At 39.9% G+C, this 24,968-nt stretch overlaps 1 protein-coding gene across 1 annotated transcript; it reads left to right on the top strand.

Moving 5' to 3' along the window:
- Positions 1–17,375: 17,375 nt before the first annotated feature.
- LOC116105616 (peroxisomal acyl-coenzyme A oxidase 1-like) lies at positions 17,376–20,330 on the top strand. Its single transcript, XM_031392025.1, has 8 exons — positions 17,376–17,619; positions 17,709–17,743; positions 17,838–17,969; positions 18,327–18,447; positions 18,600–18,710; positions 19,036–19,105; positions 19,414–19,597; positions 19,696–20,330. The coding sequence occupies exons 1-8, from the start codon at positions 17,376–17,378 to the stop codon at positions 19,903–19,905; spliced, it is 1,107 nt and encodes a 368-aa protein (XP_031247885.1). The 3' UTR covers positions 19,906–20,330.
- The last annotated feature ends 4,638 nt before the right edge of the window (positions 20,331–24,968 follow it).

The raw sequence follows: 24,968 nt of genomic DNA, 5'->3' as shown, positions 1-24,968 counted from the left end.
CTACAAGCAGTGGATGTTCGTTGCCTCAATACCCCGAACACTGAGGGAAACCTGTATGTGTAAAAGCTTCGACTCCAACCTCTCTGGACCAACCCTTCAATGGTACACTAACCTTCCAAATAACTCAATTAGCTCATTTGCTCAGCTCACCGACACCTTTGTTGAACAATTCGCCAACAACAAGAAACTCAAGAAACTGTCAACCAACCTATATAGAGTCTACCAGAAAAAGAGGGAGCCGTTGAGAGAGTACGCCAGCAAATTTAATAAAGAAAAAATCTTCATCCCATCCTATAATCCAGAGACAACGGTAGGTGCTTTCAGAAAAGGTCTCCTCCCAGATGGAGAACTATACAAAGACTTGACAAAACTTGGCTGCACCATAATGGAAGACGTCTAGCTAGAGTAGTGATCCATATCAGATATGAGGAAGACGAGGTGAATCGAATGAGGCATGCTAGATATGATGACCGTCATGAAAGGCGGAGTGAAAGAAGGCTAGAGTCCAGATCGTTTGAGCCTCGTTATCAACCCCTTCCCTGTAATCTAAGCAGAATCAAAAAATCATATGACCGCTAACCGACCAGAGCCACAAATAGGCCATCCGGATCAAACCAATTCAAGATTCCAGAGTACACCCTCAACATTGAACCAGCTTAAGTCGTGGCAATCATGAAATGGATGGTACTTACCCTAAAGTGGCCAGCCAAGCTCAATCTCGATGCAAAGAGGGACACAACCAAGTGGTGCAAATTTCACGGTGATTATGGTCATAACACCATCGATTGCATCGCTCTAAGATTGGAAGTTGCAGCACTATTGAAGAGGGACATCTCCAGGACTTGTTGATAGATAAAGGGAAAATACAGTCAGCCAGAGAAGCTTGAAGGAAACATCTCCCCCTCTATAGGAACTGACACGGAAGAGGTTCTGCTCTATTATCTCTAGAGGATCGGAAATCAGTAGGATGAGTTATTCCCTAGCCAAGCGCTACGCTCGAGCTAGCCATCACCTAGAAATCCAATCCATCCATTCATCCCCTCAGGCACATATTAACTAGATCATTCAGTTTGAAGACGACGAGCCAGCCACCTTAGCCGCCCATCATCGTGATGACGAGTCAACCACCTTAGCCGCCCCTCATCACGATGCTCTAGTCATCTCCCTCCAGATTGCCAACATCCTGGTCAATAGAGTGTTCGTAGACGGGGGATCCTCAACAAACATCCTCTTCCTTGAAGCAGTGAAAGCCATGGGATTGGATGAATCAAACATCAGCAAACGCCCAACCATCCTGGTCGGGTTCAGTTTTGAGCAGAAGTACACCATTAGTGAAATTAACTTGCTTGTCTATACCAGCACAATCAACAAGCAAACTATCTTCCTAGTACTTGATTGCCCCTCACTGTACAGTGTCATCTTGGGTCAACCCTAGATCCACGACATGCGAGTTGTCCCATCCACCTTCCATCAAATTATCAGGTTTCCAACAAAGTGGGGAGTAAGAGAAATCAAGGGCGATCCTAAGGCCTCCAAAGACTGCTACAAGAATGCGTTCAAAGGCAAAAGTCATGCTTCATAGCAACTATAGTTCCATCCAACCCTTCCGACTGAGCCAGATCAACCATCCATGGAAGAGTTGGATGAAGTGCAGATACATTCAGACCACCCCGACTGAAAGACCCAGATAGACTCTCACCTTAAGCCCGAGATAAGAGAGCGACTTATAGACTTCCTTAAGCAGAATTAGGATTGCTTCACTTGGTCCCACACAGACATGATAAGCGTCAGCCCCGAGGCAATCATCCACCACCTTCACGTAGATCCGGATCACCCTCCAGTGAAGTAGAGGCAAAAAAAGTTCACTCCAGAACGCAACCGGTTATTAATGAGGAAGTTGAGAAGTTGTTGAGTAACAGATTGATCAGAGAAGTCTATTATCCTGATTGGCTAGCAAACGTGGTGGTCGTGAAGAATAAGAACGGAAAATAGAGGGTTTGCATAGACTTCACAGATCTGAACAAGGCTTGTCCCAAGGACTCATTCCCACTCCCTCATATCGACATGATGGTCGATGCGACTACAAGTCATTGACTCTTATGTTTTATGGATGCCTTTTTGGGGTAAAACCATTTTGATACACCTGGACAACTAGGAAAATACAGCTTTCATCACAGAGAGAAGAACCTATTGCTACAAAGTAATGCGTTTTGGTCTTAAGAACGTCGGGGCCACCTACCAGCGTCTAGTCAACAGAATATTTGTTGAACACCTTAGACACCATGGAAGTATACATTGATGACATACTCGTCAAGTCCTTTATAGCCAAGCAGCACCTCGACCACCTCAGCTAAGCATTTGCTATCCTAAAGAAATACAATATGAAGCTAAACTCAGCTAAGTGTTCGTTCAAGGTCTCATCAGGAAAATTCTTGGAGTACATGGTGACTCAACGTGGGATAGAAGCAAATCTTGACCAAATCCAGGCAGTCCTGAACATACCATCACCAACTTGCATCAAAGATGTCTAGTGCCTTGCGGGGCATGTGGCTGCTTTAAGCTGTTTCATCTCCAGACTTCTAACAAGTGCCACCTCTTCTTCGCCACACTTAGGAAATCTAAGAAGTTTGAGTGGACCCCTTCCTGCAAGAAGGCCCTACAACAGCTAAAGAGGTACCTAACCTCTCCTCCACTTCTTTCCAAGCCCGTGGTTGGGGAAAAAACTCTATACCTATCTAGTAGTCTCGGAGACAACCATCTCAGTAGTGTTTATTCAAGAAGACAATGCGAAGCAACTACTAGTTTACTATGTAAGTAAATCACTCTTTGATGTCGAGACACGATACAACCAGTTGTAGAACTGGGCACTCGCCTTCATCCATGCATCCAGGAAGCTCAAACCATATTTTCAATGCAACTCTAGAGTTGTCTTCACCTCCTTCTCACTCAAAAAGATACTTCACAATCCAGAGTTAGCAGGCCGACTTACCTAATGGACAGTAAAGCTTAGTGAGTTTGAAATATCTTTCCAACCACGCACCGCCATCAAATCCCAAGTGTTGGCAGACTTCATTGTTGATTTCACTCCTAACACTACCGTCCAGGCAAAAAAAGAGCTATTGTGTATGAATAGCGAGTCATCTTCAAAGTGGACTCTCTCAGTGGATGGCTCAAGCAATGTGAATGGAAGTGGGCTTGGCATTGTACTTTTTACACCAGAAGGAGATATCATCCCGCAGGCCATATGGTGTGGGTTCAAGTGCACAAACAACAAAGCCGAATACAAAGCCCTGATCGCCGAACTCTCTCTGGCCAAGAAGATTAGAGTAAGAAAGCTGGAGGCACTAACCATGCCCGAGTCTTGAAGATGACAACTTACTTGAACTTGGTCAAAGAAATCCAGTATGCCTTCGAAGAATTCTCTATTACCCAAGTCCCATGAACAGAGAACACCCATGTTGATGCCCTTGCCAACCTCGGCTCAGCCCTTCAAGGCTCCTCCCAGTCATCCATCCCACTACTGTTCCTCCAATGGCCAGCCAACTAGAAGAAACATCCAACGAGCAAGTTGCCCAACCCAAAAAAGCCTAAACAAGTAATGGATGTTGAACCGACTGACTTCTAGATGACCCCAATAATCAGATACTTGGAACATGATGAGCTTCCAGTCGACAAGAATGAAGCATGCTGCCTGAGAGCAAAAGTTGCAAGATTTACCATATACGAGGGCCAACTCTTTAGGAAGTCATTCTCTAGCCCCTACTCAAATGCGTAAGCCTAGAGGAAGCCAAATATGTTCTCGCCAAACTCCATGAAGACGAATGTTAGAACCATGTAGGAGGACGCAGCCTTGCCCTCTGGGTGATCACTATTGGTTATTATTGGCCAACTATACGCATTGACTCAGCATCCTATGTGAAGAAATGCGATAGTTGTCAAAGGTTCTCCCACGTCTCACCTCCCACCTGAGCGACTCAACTCTACCCTCACATCTTGGCCATTCATGAATTGGGGGATGGACATAGTTAGAAAACTCCTGACCGCACCCAGGCAACGAGTCTTTATGTTGGCAGTCACCGACTATTTTACTAAGTAGATCGAAGCCAAAACACTAGCCCAAGTCAGAGATCGAGAGGTAAAAGCCTTCATCTGGAAACATGTCATTTGTAGATTTGAAATACTGAAGGAAATAGTCACCGATAATGGATCCCAATTCATCAGCTCAAGCTTTAGAGACTTCTGTGACATGTGGGGGATCAAGCTCAACTTCTCTACCCCTCAACCCCTAATCGAATAGCTAGGCTGAATCATCAAATAAAACAATCATGCAAACTTTAAAGAAGCACCTCCAGAAAGCTAAGGGTGCATGGGTAGACGAACTACCAGGGGTTTTCTGGTCCTATCGAACAACAACCAGCTCGTCCACTAGTGAAACCGCTTTCTCCCTTACATATGGATTCGAGGCAGTCATCCTAGTCGAAGTATTAGTCCCCTTAACCAAACTCTAATGGTCAGATGAACAAGCCAACAGTCAGAACCTTTGTCACAACTTGGACATAATCGATGAACTATGCGAGCGAGCAAACATTCGCAATGCCATCTACCATTAGCAGGCTGCTCGATACTACAATCGTAATGTCAGAGTAAGAACTTTCAAAGAAGAGGACTGGGTCCTCCACAAAGTCTTTCAAAACACTAAGGAGATCAACTCTGGCAAGCTCGACCCTACCTGGAAGAGACCTTACAAGATCACCAAGGAAGTAGGAAATGGTGCCTACAAACTTCAAACCCCCGAGGGTAAGGACATCAACAATAATTGGAATGCAATTCACCTCAAACGCTACTATTTTTAGTCAAATTTGTCTCAGCATCAATTCTTTATTCTTGTTTTTGTTTTAAAAAGGATGAATGGGCCTGTTTACCTCTCTCACCTTCAGTTGGCCTCATGGCCTGAATTCAATAAAAAAACTATTTAGCGATATAGTGGCATTCACCTTCAGTTTACAACGACTCGACCACATTACCGACTAATTCACCTTCACTCAGCCTCACGGCCTGAACCAATAAATTATGATAAGCAAAATTATACCATCAATCAGCTCAAATCGATATAGCAATTCATCGACTTACACCTTCAGTCGGCCTAGACCAACTTAACAATTCACGTAAACTTACACCTTCCATCGGCTCAGACCGACTCATCGACTTACACATCCATTCGACCAAGATTAACTTAATAATTCATGCAAATTTACACCTTTGGTCAGCTCAGCCCGACCAAAAACAATTCAATGGCTTACAACTCCATCGGCCCATACCGACATGGTCCTATGAAATCACCTTCAAGCAACACTAGTGACTCAGCCACTTGGCTTTGTCCACATCACAAACACAATCTATCGGTTCAAACTAGCTACATCGATTCGCACACTCGAACCGGACCATGTTGACTCGACTACAACATTTCGCCTAGACAAGATACATTTATGAGGCGATTACCTAGGAAATATGGTTCAACCCCCACACATCGACAAACAATCAATCCATCCATCCACGAAGAAGGTAGTAAAATGGAAACACAAGCTGAATCATAAAAGCCCCAAACAGCTAGGTTTCAGATACAAAAAGGCACATACACCATGAAAAGGCAACTCAGGCCCCAAAAATACAAAAGGAAAAATAAACATAAGCCTAAGAGGCATCATGCCCCACATCATCAATAGGAGTCGTCTCACTCGTCTCTGACTCGGTCACCTTGTCACCAGCCCCAATAGTCTTTCTCGTAGCCTATGCACTAGGATCATCTGTAACTGACCATCCTGGCTGACTAGCGAGGTCGAATACTTGATCATCGACCCGTTCCTCCATATAATCCACTCGACCAGCAACCTCCTCCTCCTCCATCTCTCGCAAAAGCTGGATGTCTTCACCTAGGTTTTAGTAGGCAATGTTCTCGACCTTGTAATCCAACATTAGCTCTCCTTTAGTCTTGATGATGGCATCGTCAACAATGGTGAGGCACTACTCCCTCAGCGACTCAACCTCTACGTTCTTCTCAGCCAACTCCTTCTTGAATCGATCTAATTCGGCCTCGACCTCCCTCACTCGTTGTTGGCTTTCCCGCTCGGCCTTTTGGGCAGTCGCCTCTCTATGCTGCAGATTGGCGTTGGACTTAGAAATGTCTTGTATTTTCTTCTCTTGCGACACGATAAACTTTCGGAGGTGTAGGCTACTTGTGAAAGCCTGCATAAAATCATTCAGTCAGCATCAAATCACAACAAGTACCGTAAGATAATAGCCCATTTCATACCTAGAAAGTGTGAGAAGCCCCCCAATTAGCGGCTGTGACAGCACCGATCTGATTTAGTCAGCTCTCGTTTGCCCAAAATAGGAATGAATCGGCCAACTTGCTTATGGAAGTGGCACCTGAATAAGTTGTCATAGAGGCTGGGATGCTAAAAGTAAGCATCTCGTTCTCCTCGTCCAAGACCACCATCTTGGACGACCCAGCCTCAGGTGTAAGTGGCTGTCTGGGTAGAGTCGCAACCACATCCTCCACCTTCCTCTCCTCTCTAGTCAAAGAATCCCTCTTTCTCTTTTCGTGACGTCTCACGATGGACTCACTCGTGCTCGGAACGGTTAACTTCTTCATAAGTCTCTCTGTAATCATAAATTTCTCAACGATTAGTGGGTTCAGCCTTAACTTACGAAACAAAATATGATTGCAGTAGCGAATGAGTAGCACACTCCAAGTCTGCTTCAGTGAAGGGAATGGGATACCTCGCTGAATCGCACCAACTCCAGCCCACAAGTAACTTGTCCTCAAATTCACCTCTTTCAACACTACTTGTTAATCCCTCTACGCCCTAGGAATGGTAAGAACCTTTCTAGTTTGCACGTCCAAGCCGCCCCCACTCTGTCTGACGCGATTGAAATCAGGATCTACAAAGGAAAAACAAAATAAGACTTTAGTAATCAAAGCACTAAAGACTAAGTTCCTCACTAGTCGCTCGCTAGGTATACGAGATCTCGCCCTAGCCTCTCTCTCCAAAGACTGCTTCAGCTCTCATGAAGAATAAGCGTTCCTTACAATTTTTGTCACTCGATTGGAGGTCGGTTGGTCACGAGATGTGCCTAATCGTGCCAGAGCGTGATCATGTACTGACCCTTGTCTTTGTCACTCAGAGCCACTACTGGTGGAAGGCAAACTTTCGGAACCATCGACTTCATCGGAGTCTTCCCACTTGTCCCTTGCCTGTCTGAATCATCGTCACTCGAAGCAACACCGCTCGGCCTAGGAGCGGCCACACTCACCCCCTTTGGTATGCCGACTAGAATGCCTTCACCCTCTAGCATTACTACCATCGTTGGGGCCTTCTCGTACTCATTCCCAACTTCCACCTTTGCCCCATTCGAGTTGCCAGATTATGATTGCGACATATATTCGCTTAGCTTACCCGACTCGACCAAGGCGATCTACCGTATCTCTAACAAGGTTAAGTGCTCCACCTTTCGGCGAACACAATTCCACCACCTGGCTCGGTCAGGACGATAGATTGGTACCTCCAACCTACTAGCCTAACCTGCAGTGTTAAAAACACTCACTCACCCAAGACAACCAACTGCCTAACACTCCAACTTGCTGGCCTAACCGGAAACTCCCACAAATTCAACTTGGTTAGGACGACCAAAAGACCTCACCCAAAAACTTCGAGTGACAATGCCTCACCTTCCTTGGTCTGGATGACCGAATGTCCTAGCCCCCAATTTTCCTTGCCTGCAACCTCTACTCAACTGCTGCACGCGACTCGGTCAAGCCGACCGAGGCGAGTCGAACCAAAATACCCCATAACTTGACTCTGTCTTCTATCTTAGCCAAAAACCCAAGCACTTCAAAAAATCAATCCAGCATTCTTCACGCCCACCAAAAACAAATCAAAACTCGAGCAAATCACTCCAAATCTCTCCAGAAATTAAACACAAATGCAACTCCTCCAAACCAAAAATACAAACCGCAACAAAACACTTCGAATCAAAGAATCCCCTTCATAAGCAAACCCAAGAGACCCAAATCCCTTTTTTTCCCCTATATATTCGAAACCTCCTAAAAACAACAAGAATACTACTCTAGAGACCAACCAAAAGCAATAGTAGACTCAGAAATAAAAAAAGAAGACTTAGAAGAAGAGGTTACCGTGAAGAAATGCCGGAAAATCTCTAAAGCTCTGAAAGTTCTCCCTTATGAAAGACCTACAAAGAAACTCTTCAGTGTTTGAAATGAGAAAGATGAAATACCCAAAGACGCTTTTGGATGGCGTTTAATGATTGTCCCTTTTGTTAGTAAATGATCCATATATGCAGTGGAAACAAAAAAATATAATACAAGGATCGTTTACATGAGCTAAGATCAAGGGTATAATTTTACAATTTATATTAAAGTAAAATCTGCACAAAAGGTTAATCATGAATTAAGAGAAACATACGCACATTTAGAGGCTCCTCCAAATTTTTCAATGAATGTTTTGCTACCAATCTAAGTGTAGGATCGAACCCACGTAGTCCACACAAAGACAATCGCAACGAACTAAGGAGGGATTTGCTAGATCCTCCTTAGCCTTAAGAATCAAGAAGAAAAATCAAAGAGATTTGTTTTTGGCTAAACCAAAACTGGTATGGGAGTTTCTTTCTAGGGAATGCTATGTGTTTTCTTTTCAAAGAGAAAAATTCAATCTTAATAATTAACACACACACTTTTCTTTTATATTAAAACTTAGTTGCCTTATTCCCATATGGAATAGGCTTGGGCTCCAACCCAAACGCCCCATGTTACCAAACACTCCCAATTAGATATTTTTATTTTCCATCATTATCTCAATTAAAATCAATTAATATATATATATATATATATATATATAAAAACATTTAACAATAATGATAATATATTTAAATATGTGCGAACACATATTTAAACGTAATTTCACTTATTTAATTTTTCTAACAAATTAAATTAAATAAAGGCTACGACCTCAGCAAATTTAATTGCACTGTGAAATTACCAAAATACTCTTTCGCCTGAAAAGACAAAAACGCCCTTCTTTCTTCTTGGCTCTTAAATTATCTTCTATATGTGTGACCCATAGGCTCCTCATCATATCGGCAGTGTATAGGATCGCGATTAATGCCAATTAATCGTCTCACTAATACACAGACCAAGATTGGCCCCTAGCAAGGCATCATGGCCACCCGATAGATTCGGATTCAGCAAAGTAGCTGCCTGTAACGATATAGTTACCATACAATTCGATCCTTTCATCATATGTTATCTCGACGAGACGAAGGCATAGAAATAGTGTCAACCTTCGGTTACTCTCGGTATTATGTATTCAATTTCTGGACTAATGATCCGTATCATAAACTGGATAGAGCAACAACTCAATCCCACTGTGGCCACAGTTTTAGTGTCATTGCCATGTATTGAATTGTGCCATGAGATAACTTCTTCCGTACCCAGGAGTGATGAATCCTCTGTCAATCCACCATAGTCCTGATACATTCCTCGATGTAGCCAATCACCACCGTATTGATAGCTCTGAATAGAACTGCGCTAGGGTAGTGTCAAACTACACCAATTGGTGCACAAGGCGCTCCGATGATCTCAAGTCTAAGGATCACATGTACCACCATTCGTTAGAGGATTTGTTCCATAGACACTGGGGTTACCATCCATATGGAATCCTCTGGTGGGTTAGTCCAGTGAATTTGCTGCGGTGTATTCGCCTACAGCAAGCACCCATGTGTTGTACTAGGTTGTCACCAAACAAAATCGACAAGTGAGATCAGCCACTGCCTTTCGACTGGGTCGTTCAACACTATGATAGCCTTACCGTATTATTTGTGCCCTCACTTCAGAATAATACTGGGGCTACAGACGTTTCTAGAATGGCCACTATATGTGCTCATAGAGTTCTCACTATCAAGATTTGAAACACTTGATACCCTCGTCACGGTTCTACCATTCTAAGGACATATATCAATACATATTGCAATAATAATGATTTACGCGATATAGAATAAAATGTCTTTTATTGATTAATGAACATTATTATAAAGAGTCAATTCCATAATAATCGATTGGCTCTAGGGCACCTACTCCAACACCTTTAAACGAGGCCACGTGGCAAAACCTCGTTTTGCCCTAGGCGACTCAACTTTCCAAATTCTCGCTCAAAACAGGTTGAAATCCTGACCTTACACGTGTCACCAGTTCAGGCACGCATGTACTCAAAAGCATGACAATTGCACTTGCCTTAGTATTATCATTCGGTCAACCTGACCGGGCAAGTACACCTTCAATAAGCACTGATGATTCATCTCATTACTTACCTGATCAAAAGCCTTTGACACTTCATATCCATTCGCTCGGTCTGCCCGATCGAATGAGAAGCTCCAAACAACCAGTTCGCAACACATTATTTGGCTCTATGCATCAAGTGATACAAGCTCTCATAACATTTCTCACTCGGTTTGATGCATCGAGTGAGGGTACCTTCAAAGGGTATGCTTCACATCCTCTCACTCGGTTCGATGCACCAAGTGAGGACACCTTCATAGGATTGCCTCACATCCTCTCACTTGGTTTGATGCATCGAATTAGGGCATCTTCACGGATATTCGCCTCTCCCCCTCACTTGGTCCGATGCACCGAGCGAGTTCTTCAAGGTCAACTTCGCTTTCTCACTCGGTTAGATACGTCGAGTGAGGGCATGTTTGTGTTTCACCTCCACCCACCCACTCGGCTTGTTATACCGAGTGCATCACCTACAATAAAAGATATACTACTTGGTTCCGTGAACAGAGAAGCAGCACATTCACATATTCAACCAGTCGCTCATGAAGGACGACTAAGCACACTTCACGTAACATCTACTTTCTAAGCTAAGCACTCCTTAACTTAGAGAGTGGGGGGCAAACTGTTAGGGCCAAAAAATGTCCTCGACCCTAATAGGCCCAAAGACGAAGACACCTTCAACAAAGCTCGGAGCCATGGCCCAATTCTGATTAGGCTTGTAACAGAGTTTGCATATTAGGTTCGCTCAATACACCTACCCTGTTGCTCACTGCTTGGGCCCAACCAACAAAGGCCTTGATTTGTTTAGGCCTCATCATTAGCTTGTCTAGGCCTAGGCCTTTTGATCCTAGACCACCTATTGGACTTAGGGTCTACTTGGAGCCCAGGGTTGTCTACTTACTCCGGCACTATCTGAACTCTATCGAAGAGATCTATTACTATCCTAATTCATCTAGGATCTGTATCTTAGACCTGTTGGGACTCCCTTTCCCACTAAGGTAAGGGAGTCAAAGACTTTTTTTTTACTAAACCTCAACTCTCAAAGACTCACAGTCCTACTAGGACTCAAAGATCCTACAACTGCTATTTAGACAAGAGGCCAGTCCTACCACGGGCACAGAACATTACACCTTCTTACCCCGTACTTCTCACTCTCAAGAGCTTCACTTCACTATTGTAGCCTTTGTCTCTGACTAAATTTTTAGTAACCTTCTCTTTCCCTAACCCTCTCTAAATTAGCCTTATCCAGCCTGGCTGACTTGAGCGTCGAAGTGCCTACAACAAACACACCCCGGTGCTTTTCATAAGCTTCACGCTTCTTTTCTTATGTGCGCAGGTGCAGCAGATTGCTGGTAGCCCCAACCTCACGGGATCAGACCCTATTTTCGTAACGGTAGATTTTTTACATCTACATATAACATTTCAATTAATAAATAATAAATATAGTATGACAAGTTGATGAACATAACATATTATATAATCAAGTGATATATAGCATAACAAATTTAATAACACACACACACACACACACACACACACACACACACACACACACACATATATATATAACAAATTAATTACAAATTTATAATAGACCCTCGTTCTATTATATAATACATAATATAATAGAATATAAAATTATATTGCAAATTGTAATATGTATTGATCATCTATTACAATATACCCTCATTCCACTATAAATTTATAGGTATTGATACGAAATATATATGTAGACAGGTAAAATATGTATGATAATTTATGTAATGAGAATATATACATGATAATCTATTATTTTGATAATTTAATAACATATTAAATGCATTTAATCTATGATTAATATATGTATGATAATAATATAGTATATATACATTTACACATTATATATGTATAAAAAAAATAAAACCCAATAAACTAACCAACTAACCCGCCCAGCCCACATTTTTAAACAAAAATCCAAAACCCTATTCTAATTTCTCTTAAAAGTTATTCGAACACTTAATTGAACAATTTCAAAGAACTCATTTTGTTAATCGAATGATTTCGAATAGCGATTATGTGTTCGTTCGAGTTCGAACAACCCATTATGCTCATCGAACGATTTTCGAACAGGGGTGTTCATTTGTGTTCGATTCATTTGCAGCCCTACCTAAAACCGAAACCTAAAACACAGGTTCCAATTTCGGTTCTAGGTACCCAAGAAAATTCTATACCCCCTTAATATTCCAAAAAATGACAAATATACCCCTAAAAATTACAAATACAACCTATATTATGTTTACAAAAATTACAAATGTTTCAAGTACTGTTCCCAAAATTGAAATTACATATAATTTTAAATAACATAACATCAACATCTCATGCTTCATGCTCTAAATTCCTAATGTACATTCCTTCCTCAAATGGATTATGTTGTGTATTGAAGTGGTTATGAAAAAAAAAAAAAGAAAAAAAAAAGGCCTCGTTTGGTAAATTTTTTAGAATAGTATTTTTGGAAAATAGGATAGGATTCTGAGAAGTTTTTGGTATATTTCTGAATAGTATTTTCTGAAAATATTTAGATTTTTTTTAACCTCCTAGGTTTGTTAATTTAACTAAACACCCATCGCAATAAAAATTTATAAATTGATAAAAACGCCCCCACCCACCCACCCACCCACATATTGCTGGCAACTAGCCACCACCGCCGGAAGGTGGTTAGAATCTACCGGAGCCTTTTTCTGCTAGATCCAACGTTAATCTAGCCGTCTGGCCAGTGCCACTACCACCACCACTTTGTTGCGTGATTTTTGCCCCTTTTTGATTGCTCCCGGCGTTAGAAATCCCTCTCGCGACCACCAATCATCTCATTAGCTTCCCACCTCCAAAACCTCTATCCTCCCTAACACCAATTGCCAGCTAGTTGCCGCCCCCCACCATTCAATTTTTGCCCTTTTCTGATTGCTCTTGGCGTCAGAAATCCCTCTTGCGACCACCCATCATCTCACTAGCCTCCCACCTCCAAAACCCCTATCCTCCTTGACACCAATTGCCTGCTGGCTGCCACCCCCCACCATTTAGGGTTTCGCCATTTTAAAGACTTGGGGTTGAGATTTTGAGTTTTTGATGGCTTTTTGGATTGGATTTTGATTGTGGAAATAGTTTTGTTGCGTGTGTATCTATGTGATTGATTTTCATTCGCTGGTGCTCCGGTAGTGGCAATAGCGATGGTGGCTGTTGGCGGGTGACAATGGCTTGGGTGGGTGGGGGTGATTTTGTTAATTTTAAAATTTTTATTGAGAAAGGTAATTGTTAATGTTTTGGGTTGAATATAATAGGATTGAATTTTGAAGAGAATTGAGAATATTAAAACAAATGTGTATTCGGATAGGATTGAATAGGATAATAGGATATGATAGTGAAAAAATGGGGAAACAAATGGAGGGTTTAGATATTTTGTGGAATGAATAAAGATCCGGTTGTAGAAATGCCACAAGTATCACTTTCAAGAGGGATTCCAAAAAAATATTTGGTAGGAATAATTCAAAGAGAAATAAAGGATTTTTAGATAGATGTGAGAAATAAAAAAAAATAAACAACTTGGGTTAGTCCCAAGTCCCAACCACTCATCTTTCACCCACCTCTATTAGTTTCCTTATGAGAATAGTTGTTACTTTGATTCCACGTTATGTTGTTTCTTCCAATCCATTTGCCTTATGCTGCTACTTTCACCAGCATTTGGTGCGCTATGAGTCGGGTGACTGATGATGCCAAAATCAGGTCAGATTGGCTTGAGACGATAGTCATTGCAGGGTGTATTTGTACTTTCTAAAAACAGTTGGAGGTGTATTTGTATTTTCACAGGGTATATTTGTCATTTTTGTGAATAGTAGGGGGTATTAAGAATTTTCCCAAGTACTTGGAACCGAAACTGAAATTGAAACTTGTATTTCAGGTTTTGGTTCCAAACACTTAGGAATTGGAACCAACCGGTTCCGATTCCTATTCCAAATCCTAGGAACCGACTGATTCTAGTTCCGATTTTAAATCCCAAGAATCAGTCAGTTTCGGTTCCAATTCTCTAGGATTTGGGCGGGTACTCAGACTTGCCCACCCCTAAGCATTATTGTTTGAAACCAATAGAAGCTCATTGTTGTTCATTAAATTGTGCAAATTTCCTAAAATGCCCTTTAAAAATTATTTAAATTCTCTCTCTCTCTCTCTCTCTCTCTCTCTCTCTCTCTCTCTCTCTATATATATATATTGTTAATGCAAGATTTTGACATCAATTAAACGCACATAAAAAATGTTGAGCTAACTCAGAAGATATACGTGTACGGAGGTATTGAACTGAATAAAAGAAGAAGAACAGTGTTTAAAGTGGTTCAGATGCTTAAGAAAGCGAATCCTACGTCCACTGGTATCGTATTAATATATTTGAGATCAGGTCGCGTTCAGCGAGCTGACTTACAAGAGGTTACAAGAGAGAAAGAGAGTATATATGCTATTCCAGAGAGAAATTAGCTAATCCCACAAACGAGAGAAAATCTCTCTATTTATAATGGGATGAATTGAGGTAATGATTACTAAATCAGGGAGTGGGTCAGATTGTCGTGTAAATCCTTCCTTGCGTCCCGTTGTTCATCTGCTCGGTGATTTACTCAACGTTTGCAGGGATTGGACACGTGGATCTCCTCCAGCCTTTCACCAGCCTGGCGCACACCCACTGCACTGGCAAGAACATGCCGCTTGCGTCAATGTGCGACGTGGCTGCGTCTGAATGACTGTAGGACTTACCTAAGCTTTGACTGCTTACACTGACAGGGTTCTGCGTCAGCCCTACTTTTCCAGGCATAACAGAAGTCCCATAGTTTTTAAGGTTTGAGAATCGAACCTTGGAAACTACATATTATGCCTTGATTTGATGCGTTTGAAGAGATAGTGGTCGATCCGACCTAACTGCAAAGAGGTCGAAGAAACATTTCCATATAGGCAACCTGAAATGGCTTACTCTTAGGGTCAACGGCCTATTCTTAGACCATGTTTAGTGCTATAACAATGACTGGTTTTCGACCTAGGTCTGCGACCTTATTGCACTTAGTGGAATTTTTTGCTGAAGACGAGGAATCGCGTCACTTTGCAACTGACATAAGACAAGATAGAAGAGTCACGTCGCTTCGCGACTGACATAAGACGAAGAGTGTTCTATATAATAACCTTTTTAGATGTTATCCGTTGCACTTTTGTAGCTTATACATTTAATGAAATATCTTTTGCTCTGACAGATGTGTCATGTGTGCAATAAGTGCTAGCCATGCGCATTAAATGCGAGTCATGCTGAAACGACATTCCTTATCAGAGCATTAAATGCGGATGTGTCATGTGTGCAATAAGTGCTAGCTATGTGCATTTAATGTGGAGGAGGGAAACGTGCCATCGCTTGAGTGTTTTAACGGAAGAGAACAACGATTTGGTTTCTCAAAGCGTGATGGTCACTCTTCTTCATTGATTTGCGACATGTGGTCGCGATCAACGGTCAGATGCGTTTTCTGCCCAAACGTCGTTTGACTTCGGAAAACCAAAGCGCCACTTCCTTCACTATAAAACCCCAAGCTCACTTCAGGTAATGCCACAATACTCACCTTCTCAGAGAGAGCAAAAATTTTTGTGAGCCTTGGTTCTTAGTCTGTCAGATTGGTGCGCGTTTGATATTCGAAGCAGAAGGATTCATCTTCTCATTCCAAGAGGTAAGGATGGTTTTTCTGCCACTTTTATTATTATTTCTTGTTTTCGATAGTCGCCGTGGGATGATAGTCTGTCGGTAGTTGATCGGAGATGAAATATTCTCCTTGGGTTTGAGCCATTTGATGGTGGCTCTAAAAGTATTATGTTAGGGTTTTTCTAGGGCTTAAAGGAGGAAGCTTTTTACTTTCTCCTCCACGTCATCGTACGAAACAGTGTATGAGGACTGAATGATTCCCTACATGTCGCTTTTTTTAGACCGCAGTAGAATGGACTCCCCACGACTAGAATTGAGGAGGGGACCAGCTCACCTATACAGAATGCTCCAGCAGGTCCCCCTCAAGAGATCTTATCGATGATTACTGCCGAGGACATTCAAAAGGTGGTAGACCAATACGCTCTCAACGTGGAGGTCTTCCAAGATAGGATACATATAGCTCAGAGTCCGCCATAAGGGATGGTTGCGATCTCCGAGAAAATTTTCAAGAGTGGAGGGTTGATCCCTTTCCACCCTTTTGTTAGGTCGGTGCTCGATCATTTCGGGATCGCACCGCTACAGCTAACGCCGAACACATATATGATAGTAGTGACTATGTATATCGCCTGCAACGAAAACGGATTGGGCGAGCTAACCGTGCTAGAGCTCGATTGCTCGTACATACTGAAGAAGAGTAAGGACAAGGACTCCTTCTACCTCTCTAAGTGCTCTACGATAGAAGCGGGAAAACATAGTTACCCCAGCAATGTAGGGGCATACGAGACGAAGTTGTTTTTCTTTCAATACGATGGCATTTGCCATTTTCTGGAGCCGAGTAGGTTCTCCTTTCTTTTGATGTCGCGAATTTCCCTTTTAGTCTTCGCCAATGAGCTCTTTGTTTCTTCACAATTAACAAAACGACTAGGTTATCGCTACTCAAGGATCCAGACAGAGTCACTACCTTCAGTTTTTTACCCGAAGAGAGTCGCGACGCAAGGCTGCTCATGACAACCGCATATTTACGGAAGTACGGTTTCTTCAACCCTGAAGCAACCTTAGAGACCACATCGAGTAAGCTTTTTAACCTAAGCCTGCTTTTTGATTATTCATGCAGTGAACTGTTTTGCTAACGATGTTCGCATGCAGCGACCATGCCTCCCAAGGTGCTCAGATCGCCACGACCGAGGCAGTTTACCTTCCCCCAAGTAAGCGCCACCGGACCAGCTGGAGCAGCTCCCAACGATCCCTCCGTCAGAGGGACACCGACGGGTGCTCTAGTATGACCTGCTAGGGTTCCCCAACCTTCGACTGTTCACCCCAAAGCACAAGACCATGGCCCAAAAGTCCAAGAAGCAAAAGCAACTTCGGACCGAAGAGTCAGAGTCCGAACCGGAGGGCTTGGGTGTTCAGCCCAAGAAGTCGCAGCCATACCAAGCGTTCTGCTTGGGAGGGCCTTCCAAGGGTGCGACTGGCATCTCCATTGCTCCGGGGGAGCCACGAACAAGGCAAAGAAAGGCCACAGACCCTGGGAGAAGACCGGGCAAGGAATCAGCAAGCGATACGACTCTTGCTGGAGGTGTGGGCACAAACACACCTATGTTTTTACCCTGCTGGAGTGCGGGCTCACGGAGGCTTTTGAGAAGTTTGTAACTTCCAACCCTGTAGACCTGATGTCCATATCCCTTCAGCACCTGAGCCAGGTAGAATGAGCTGTCCTCAGCGAGGACTTTACATTTATTCTTTTCAGTAGCAAGGAAACTAACTTNCTCCAAATGATAATTTCTTTGATGGCAGGATGGGATTGAGGAATGTCGAAAATTATGTGGTGGCCATGGATACTTGTGTAGCAGTGGACTTCCAGAACTATTTGCAGTATATGTCCCTGCTTGTACATATGAAGGAGACAACACTGTGCTACTTTTACAGGTATTTTGAAAAATAAAATAATCTGATTTCAGCAACTTTTATTTGCAGTTTATTGCATTCATTCTTCTTGGTTCTTATTGTACTTGGGTTCTGTATATGTACAAAGTTTTTGAACTCATGAAGGAGGTTTTTAAAATGTCCAAACTTACCCTGTTTAATTTGGGTTCACTTTTAAGATTATATGTTTATACAGTTTTCTGTTGGAGCACCCTGTTGTCAATGTGTTTGCAGTTTATAAAGGACCAAAATTTGTATGCACTTCTTTTCTTGCTGATTTTGGGTTGGCCCTCTTACATACCTGACCCCAAGTGATGGTTTGGACTGTGAATGACATTCTATAGAAAATTCTTTTTCTAGGTTGCAAGGTTTCTCATGAAAACCGTCTCTCAACTGGGGTCTGGAAAGAAGCCAGTTGGGACAATATCTTACATGGAACAAGTGGAACATCTGATGAAGTGTCATTGTGAGGTTCAAATAGGTAATACTTTTATCTTTTACTGTTGATAGCAATATTGTTTCATATTTAACAGACTTTGTAGATCACTCCTGTCACAATAGAACACTTGCTGACTTGCTGGTTCTTCTAAATGTGCTCATGTATATTCATAATTTTTTTTCAATGTCTTGCAGCTGAAGATTGGTTAAAGCCTGCTGTAATACTGGAGGCTTTTGAAGCAAGGGCCACTAGGATGTCTGTTGCCTGTGCTCAAAACCTGAGCAAGTTCACAAATACAGAAGAGGGTATGTTTTCTTTCCCTTTATTCATAAATTTGGTATGTATCTCACATATATCCATTGTCTTCTAAACTTTCTGTTTGACCAAATTTGTAAACTAGACGCTTGCATGGACTGCTATTTAGAGGCCTTGAACCTTAATTTTTTCCTTAATTGACATGTCTCTTGCTAACATGATTGAATTTATATGAGATACAGAAGGGAGCTTTTCATTTTCATGGTATTGTAAACATCTTAAATCCTGACAGGCCTGGGAATTTGGCTTCTTTATGACCTTTTAAGTTGAGCTCAAAACATAGATGTGTTTCACTTATTCTTCCTTTCTCTTCAGGCTTTTCAGAACTCTCAGCTGATTTAGCTGAGGCAGCGGTTGCTCATTGCCACTTAATTGTTGTTTCAAAGTAAGTTCCTCCCTCTTGATCCAATCAATGGTCTCAAATTTAAAAGTTGATGGGCCTTATTTCTGTACATGAATGACATCTGCTGGTAAAGGGATCTGTTGATGAATTGACACTGAAGGAGTCAAACCCAAACATCAAATTTATGCTAAATTTCTTAGAAATTTTAAAGTGAATTGGAAACAGAAAAAGATTCTGTTGTATGCTGAGAATCCAAAAATTAAGTTAAATTCTGGGTCAAATTTTTTTCGACGCATTTGTATATCCTCTGAATTTGTTAAGGTTTTTTGAGAAACTTATTTCTATTTCAGGTTCATTGAGAAATTGCGACAAGACATACCTGGAAAGGGGGTGAAACAAGTGTTAGGAATGCTCTGCAACATTTATGCTTTGCATATTCTTCACAAAAATCTGGGTGATTTTGTATCCACTGGCTGCATAACTCCCAAGCAAGCTTCACTTGCTAATGAGCAGCTAAGATCTTTGTATTCCCAGGTATGGGCTTCTAACAAATAATTTACCTAACTTGCCCTCTTGCTGAATGATTAATTTTACATCCATCTAATTACAATTTTGAATTCGTGGATTGTTAGGTCCGTCCTAATGCGGTTGCCCTTGTTGATTCATTCAATTATACTGACCATTTTCTGGGATCGGTCCTAGGCCGGTATGATGGAAACGTGTATCCAAACCTCTACGAGGAAGCTTGGAAGGACCCTCTAAATGACTCAGTTGTACCTGATGGCTACCATGAATATATTCGTCCCATTCTGAAACAACAGCTCCGAACTGCAAGACTCTGAGGACATAAGCACTGGAACAACGGCTCCTATTACAAATTAAAATAGTATAATCAGTATCATAAAATAGTTAACTTAAAGCCAATAAAATTACCTAGATTGTGATCAGAAGAATGGGCTCTGGTCCCTATATTGAATGCCTTAAATGGAAAATATTGGTGAATAAGTGGTACTTAAATTATGGCAGAGAAAATTTAAATGTGTGGAAGGATAAAATAATTGCTCTTATTACAGATTAACGGCCTTTTAAATTGATGTTTGCATTTTAGCCATTATCAGTGTGTACTATATCTATTATAAATTGATGTAGAATTTACTTCCTAATGAACATGGGACTAACCTCTATGGTTCAATCTCACTTTCATGAGTTCTGTAAGCTTTATAAACAACAAAGTATAAATTGATTAAATTCCATGGATTGTTTCGTATGCTTGCCGCGATTGTTTTATCATAAGAATGTCAAAAAATGTTTGATTCTCTTCATTCTCGTTCTAGAAAATAAAGCGTACAAAAACTTATATCACTAACTCTTGTCAAATCCATAAATTTATTCCAACTGCAATCTATTCTCATTCCCGGCATATAGACACATAAAAAGATGAACATTACTCCATGATTTTTTGGGTCTAACAAAGGGTGATGTATATATAACTATTCCAAGAAATTTTTTATTTAGGGATACGAGGAAATTAATTAAAGATCTCAATCCAGGGTCAACAAATACTTTTAATCAAATAAATGCATTTTTCTTTCCCAAAGAGGCACGAATACTATGCCCAAAGCGTCAATTTATTTTTACTCTCATGTTTCTTCTTATGCGACTCTTCGTTTGCTATGTACACACAAATTAAATACCTTAATTTATTCTGAGACAGCTTGTTAATTCATGAACTGATGCTCTTCACACAGTTCAACAATGGCTAGAGTTGGAGCCCTTGTTGATCTTTTACTCTTCTACACACTTGAGAGATCACTCTTCAACAGAATGGTTCGCATTATCGGCAAAACTTCGCTAGAAGTTAAAAGAACAATAGCACTTTGGCTTGTACTAGAGGAGATTGGTTATCATGACTTAATTCGAACGATATATTCCTACGACAACAAAACCATTGAAGCGCTCTCCAACGAAGCATTGCAATGCCTGGAATGCATGAAACCTGATGCTCTTGAACCAACTGTATTACACGATAATCCTGTTTTTCAAGGCCTCTTGGATGAACCTATGAATTTCAGATTCTTTTACTACAACCGGGAGTTCATATACAAGCGCTACATGCACATAATGGAGACTGTTTGTAACAAAATATTTGGTGACACAGCCGCTATAGAAGTCGACGAGTCCGGTTTGAGACCTGTGGTTAGACCCTTTATCGAGAGTTCCAGTGCTGCAGCCATTAATGTAACTCCAAGAGAATCAAATTTGAATGCTGAAGCTTCAAAGTTTCATCCTACACAATCTCCGGAAGATGCCAAGACAATGTTTCTAACATTTTCCAAAGGCCACCCTCTAACACGTGAAGAAATTGTAAACTTCTTTACCTCGTAAGTAATTAAATAAGCTTTTTCATAATTTAAGTAGTTAAATTGGTAATTAAATCAATGGTTTAATTTATTGTTGTGCAGGAAGTGGGGTGAAGTAGTGGAAGATGTTATCATTGAACAGAGTCGTCTGGGATAGGATCCACAGTTTGGACGTATAATATTTACAACATCAACAGTGATACCTAGGGTTCTAAATGGTCAATCCAAAGCTAAGTTTTTGGTTAATCGTAAGCATTTGTGGGCTCGTATTTATGTGCATCGTCATGGAGGCAGGGCAGGAGGACTACTTAGTCGTGCAAAACAAGTTTAAAATAGTTAAGAGCGTGAGACACCGTATACACAGTAAAACCTCATTACTGTCATAATGATGGGACTAATTATTTTAGTACCATGAGAAGATTATAACTCAATAGAGGTGTAATTAAAAAAATTTCTTATTTCATAATTTATATTTTAGTAGTACAATATTATGATTTTAATTAATGTTTTAATAATATTAGGGTTTTAATTGCCTACTTTTGAAATAGATAGAAGATCGTGTTTTGAAACCAACAAAGATATCTGTCCTTGATAAAATTGTAAATGCAATTGCTGCATGGCAACTGATGTAAAGCCACAGACAATTGCCAATTGTTTTAAGCATTACAAAATTAGGACCCCGATGTCGATGTATTGCAAGTTACAAATGAAGTGGATGAGGAGAATCAAATAGTCATTGTAGAATTGAGTGATCAAATTCGACAACTTTACTACACTAATCAAATGAATATTAATGTATTCCTTAATCATCTAAATGAATAACAAGTCATGTATGCTTTAACAAAAGAAGGAATCATTTCTACGATTAAACAAGAAGAGAAATGAAATAATTATGAGGATGATAGTATGAAAATATAAAAAGTTTCATGTCAAGAAGCTCTAAAAATGCTTGAGAAGCTAGAAATGTTTTGACTTTAACAAGAAAATGTTCATGCTAACGAGTGATGTACCTGCAAGTTAAGAGATGTAATAACAACTCTAAAGCATAAATTATTGTGCCAAACAACTTCAGATAAATATTTTATTTCATTTAAACCTTTAATGTAACAAACCATATTTTTTTTTTTTTTTTGTAATATACAGATAATTATTACTATATGGAGACAATTTTCCTTAAGATGTGAATTAGAAAAATTATAACTTATTATAATGTGAAGTTTATTCTTATTTATAACTATCCTAAATTGGGAATATAATTTTTTATGACTATATAGAGTTTATTCCTATATAGAGTATCACTATAAAGAGGTTTTACTAACTCTAGTAACTGCCCACTAAATTAATTATACGGTGATTTTTAAAGCCTGAATTAGTTATTGATTGACAACTAATTAGTCTCACAATTTGTAAGTTGTTGTTTTGTGGAAGTAATGGATTAGAGTGGGCTGTGGAATTACAATTAAATATGGAATAGTTTGTGGGCTCCTATTTATGCGCATGACTTGATGAACACCGAGAATTGAATAATAAGGAAGTGATATATGAATATGATAGTATTGTATCTGCCAAACCAATTGACTTCTGTAACAAATTTACTTGTAAATATATACAACAATCAGAAGATATGGTATGATTCATAACCTTAAGTTTCAACAAATTTTTATCTGATATTTCCTAGACTTTCTTTTAAAGGATTGACACGTGTTTTACTGAACCCCAGCACAACCTCACTTTTCAACAGATATTTCAGATGTACTCTAGATATTTGTTTACAGGATTGACATAACTGTAAAGTTGTTTTGTCGGCACGTGAATTTGGCAGGACTTGAGACTGACCAGACAAGATGTGATTTTATCACTAGAGATGGGTGTTTAACTCTTAGCTGACTTTTGGGACATCTTGAGGTTTATTGTTTCTTTGGGCTTCGACAAAATCTGTCTGCTCCGTAGCTTCAGGTAAATACGACAAAATATACACATTTAAGAGCGCTTACTTGAAAATAAACCACCATTTTATACAAATACTATCTGATGATATATAATATTGTTTAAGGCAATAGAGTATATTGTAAATTGGATGAATCCATAGTTGCTTCGATTATGATTGAATTTGGAGCGGCCATGACAGGAAGATAAATTTGAAATTGAATATCTTACACATTTACAGTTGAAGCTTCTCTGATAAATATACATGCCAATCCAAAGGAACATTTTGGTGCAATTCACCTTTATGGTTTTATCTGAGATTATTGAGGGTGAATTTGTAATAAAAACAAAACATTTTGTTGATGGGATTATAGACTAATCAATCTTTTATAATAAAACAAATCACTTTGTTGGTGGGATTATGGACTAATCAATCTTTCATGTATGGAATATGAATATACAAATAATAACAATGAGTTAATAATTATGTGGTCAAGAATGTGTAAACCATCCCTGTCTTTTGAGTCAATTTTAGACGATCAAATTTTCCAAATACGTTAATTTTCTTTTGAAAGCAAAACAAAAACATCCAAAGTGTGCATGAACACTTTTTTTTTAAAAAAAAATAAAAGAATATGATTCACAAGCTGCAGTACTTTATTAAAAGAAACAAAAAAGAAAAAAAAAAAGGGACGTTCTTTTGGTTGAGAGTTGGACTATGACTTAATGCAAAAATATACTAAATGGTGGTTGATAATTTAATTAAATGAAGCAATTCGATTTTTCTTTTTTAATAAAAAGAGTGGTTTTTGAATAAGAGCAGAGCATGTGTGGAATTGGGAGGGAATAATGCAAATTATATTAATAGGGTAGGTGATTAAAGTACAAAAGAAATCAATTATAATTTGAATAAGTTGTCTTATTGTTTGGACAAATTGAGCAAATTATTAAAAACTCTATCCCCATTACATACATGTTTGTCCCTGAAAAAACACAAAACAAAAAGAATATTTAATATATACCGGTATGGTGAATATGTGGTCTATATCGAAGTGTACCGATCTTTTAAAAGCAATGCTGTAAAACTTAAATTCGATAATAAAAAGAAAATAGTGAATGTTTTGGAAGCATTTGGGATTGAAATAATAATAGCATTTGAATATGTTGTCATTTAACTACGATTAACGCTGTTTAAACACGCAATAAAAATATGCTTTGACCATATCATTTGTCGTGATGCTAAATAAAGTAGCCCTATAATATTCCAGCCCTTGAATTCTCAATTAATGGACGATCGGAAGAGCTAGATCCAACGCACCCCAATTCCTGTACCAACCTATAAAAATTTGCAAGTTGTCATATCACTGGCCACATGAGGAAATTTGAAATTGGTTTAATCATTAATAATATTATATATAAAAGAAGAGGCCAAGAATGAAGAAAGAAAAACAACAAGACTACTGTGCAGGATATTTTTCCAATCCATGTATTGTTTCAAAATCCACAACAACAATAACGACAAAAATAATAATAGTATAAGTTAAAATTCCCCCATTTGTATCCAGCTAGGCCCACCTTCTTTATTTAATAAATTTATTTAATTAAACGTTTTTCAGTGT

This window comes from Pistacia vera, unplaced genomic scaffold (assembly GCF_008641045.1).
Source record: "Pistacia vera cultivar Batoury unplaced genomic scaffold, PisVer_v2 Contig501, whole genome shotgun sequence".
Taxonomy (NCBI): domain Eukaryota; kingdom Viridiplantae; phylum Streptophyta; class Magnoliopsida; order Sapindales; family Anacardiaceae; genus Pistacia; species Pistacia vera.
The sequence above is the reverse complement of the archived record's forward strand: the minus strand, read 5'-3'. Positions and strand labels throughout refer to the sequence as shown.

Bases quoted from the DNA above. Each gene is read 5' to 3' on its own strand.
- LOC116105616 (XM_031392025.1), top strand. From the start codon at position 17,376: ATGGCCCAAAAGTCCAAGAAGCAAAAGCAACTTCGGACCGAAGAGTCA. The intron at 17,970-18,326 runs GTATTTTGAAAA...TTCTTTTTCTAG, and splicing joins ACACTGTGCTACTTTTACAG to GTTGCAAGGTTTCTCATGAA. The intron at 18,711-19,035 runs GTATGTTTTCTT...CTTTCTCTTCAG, and splicing joins GTTCACAAATACAGAAGAGG to GCTTTTCAGAACTCTCAGCT.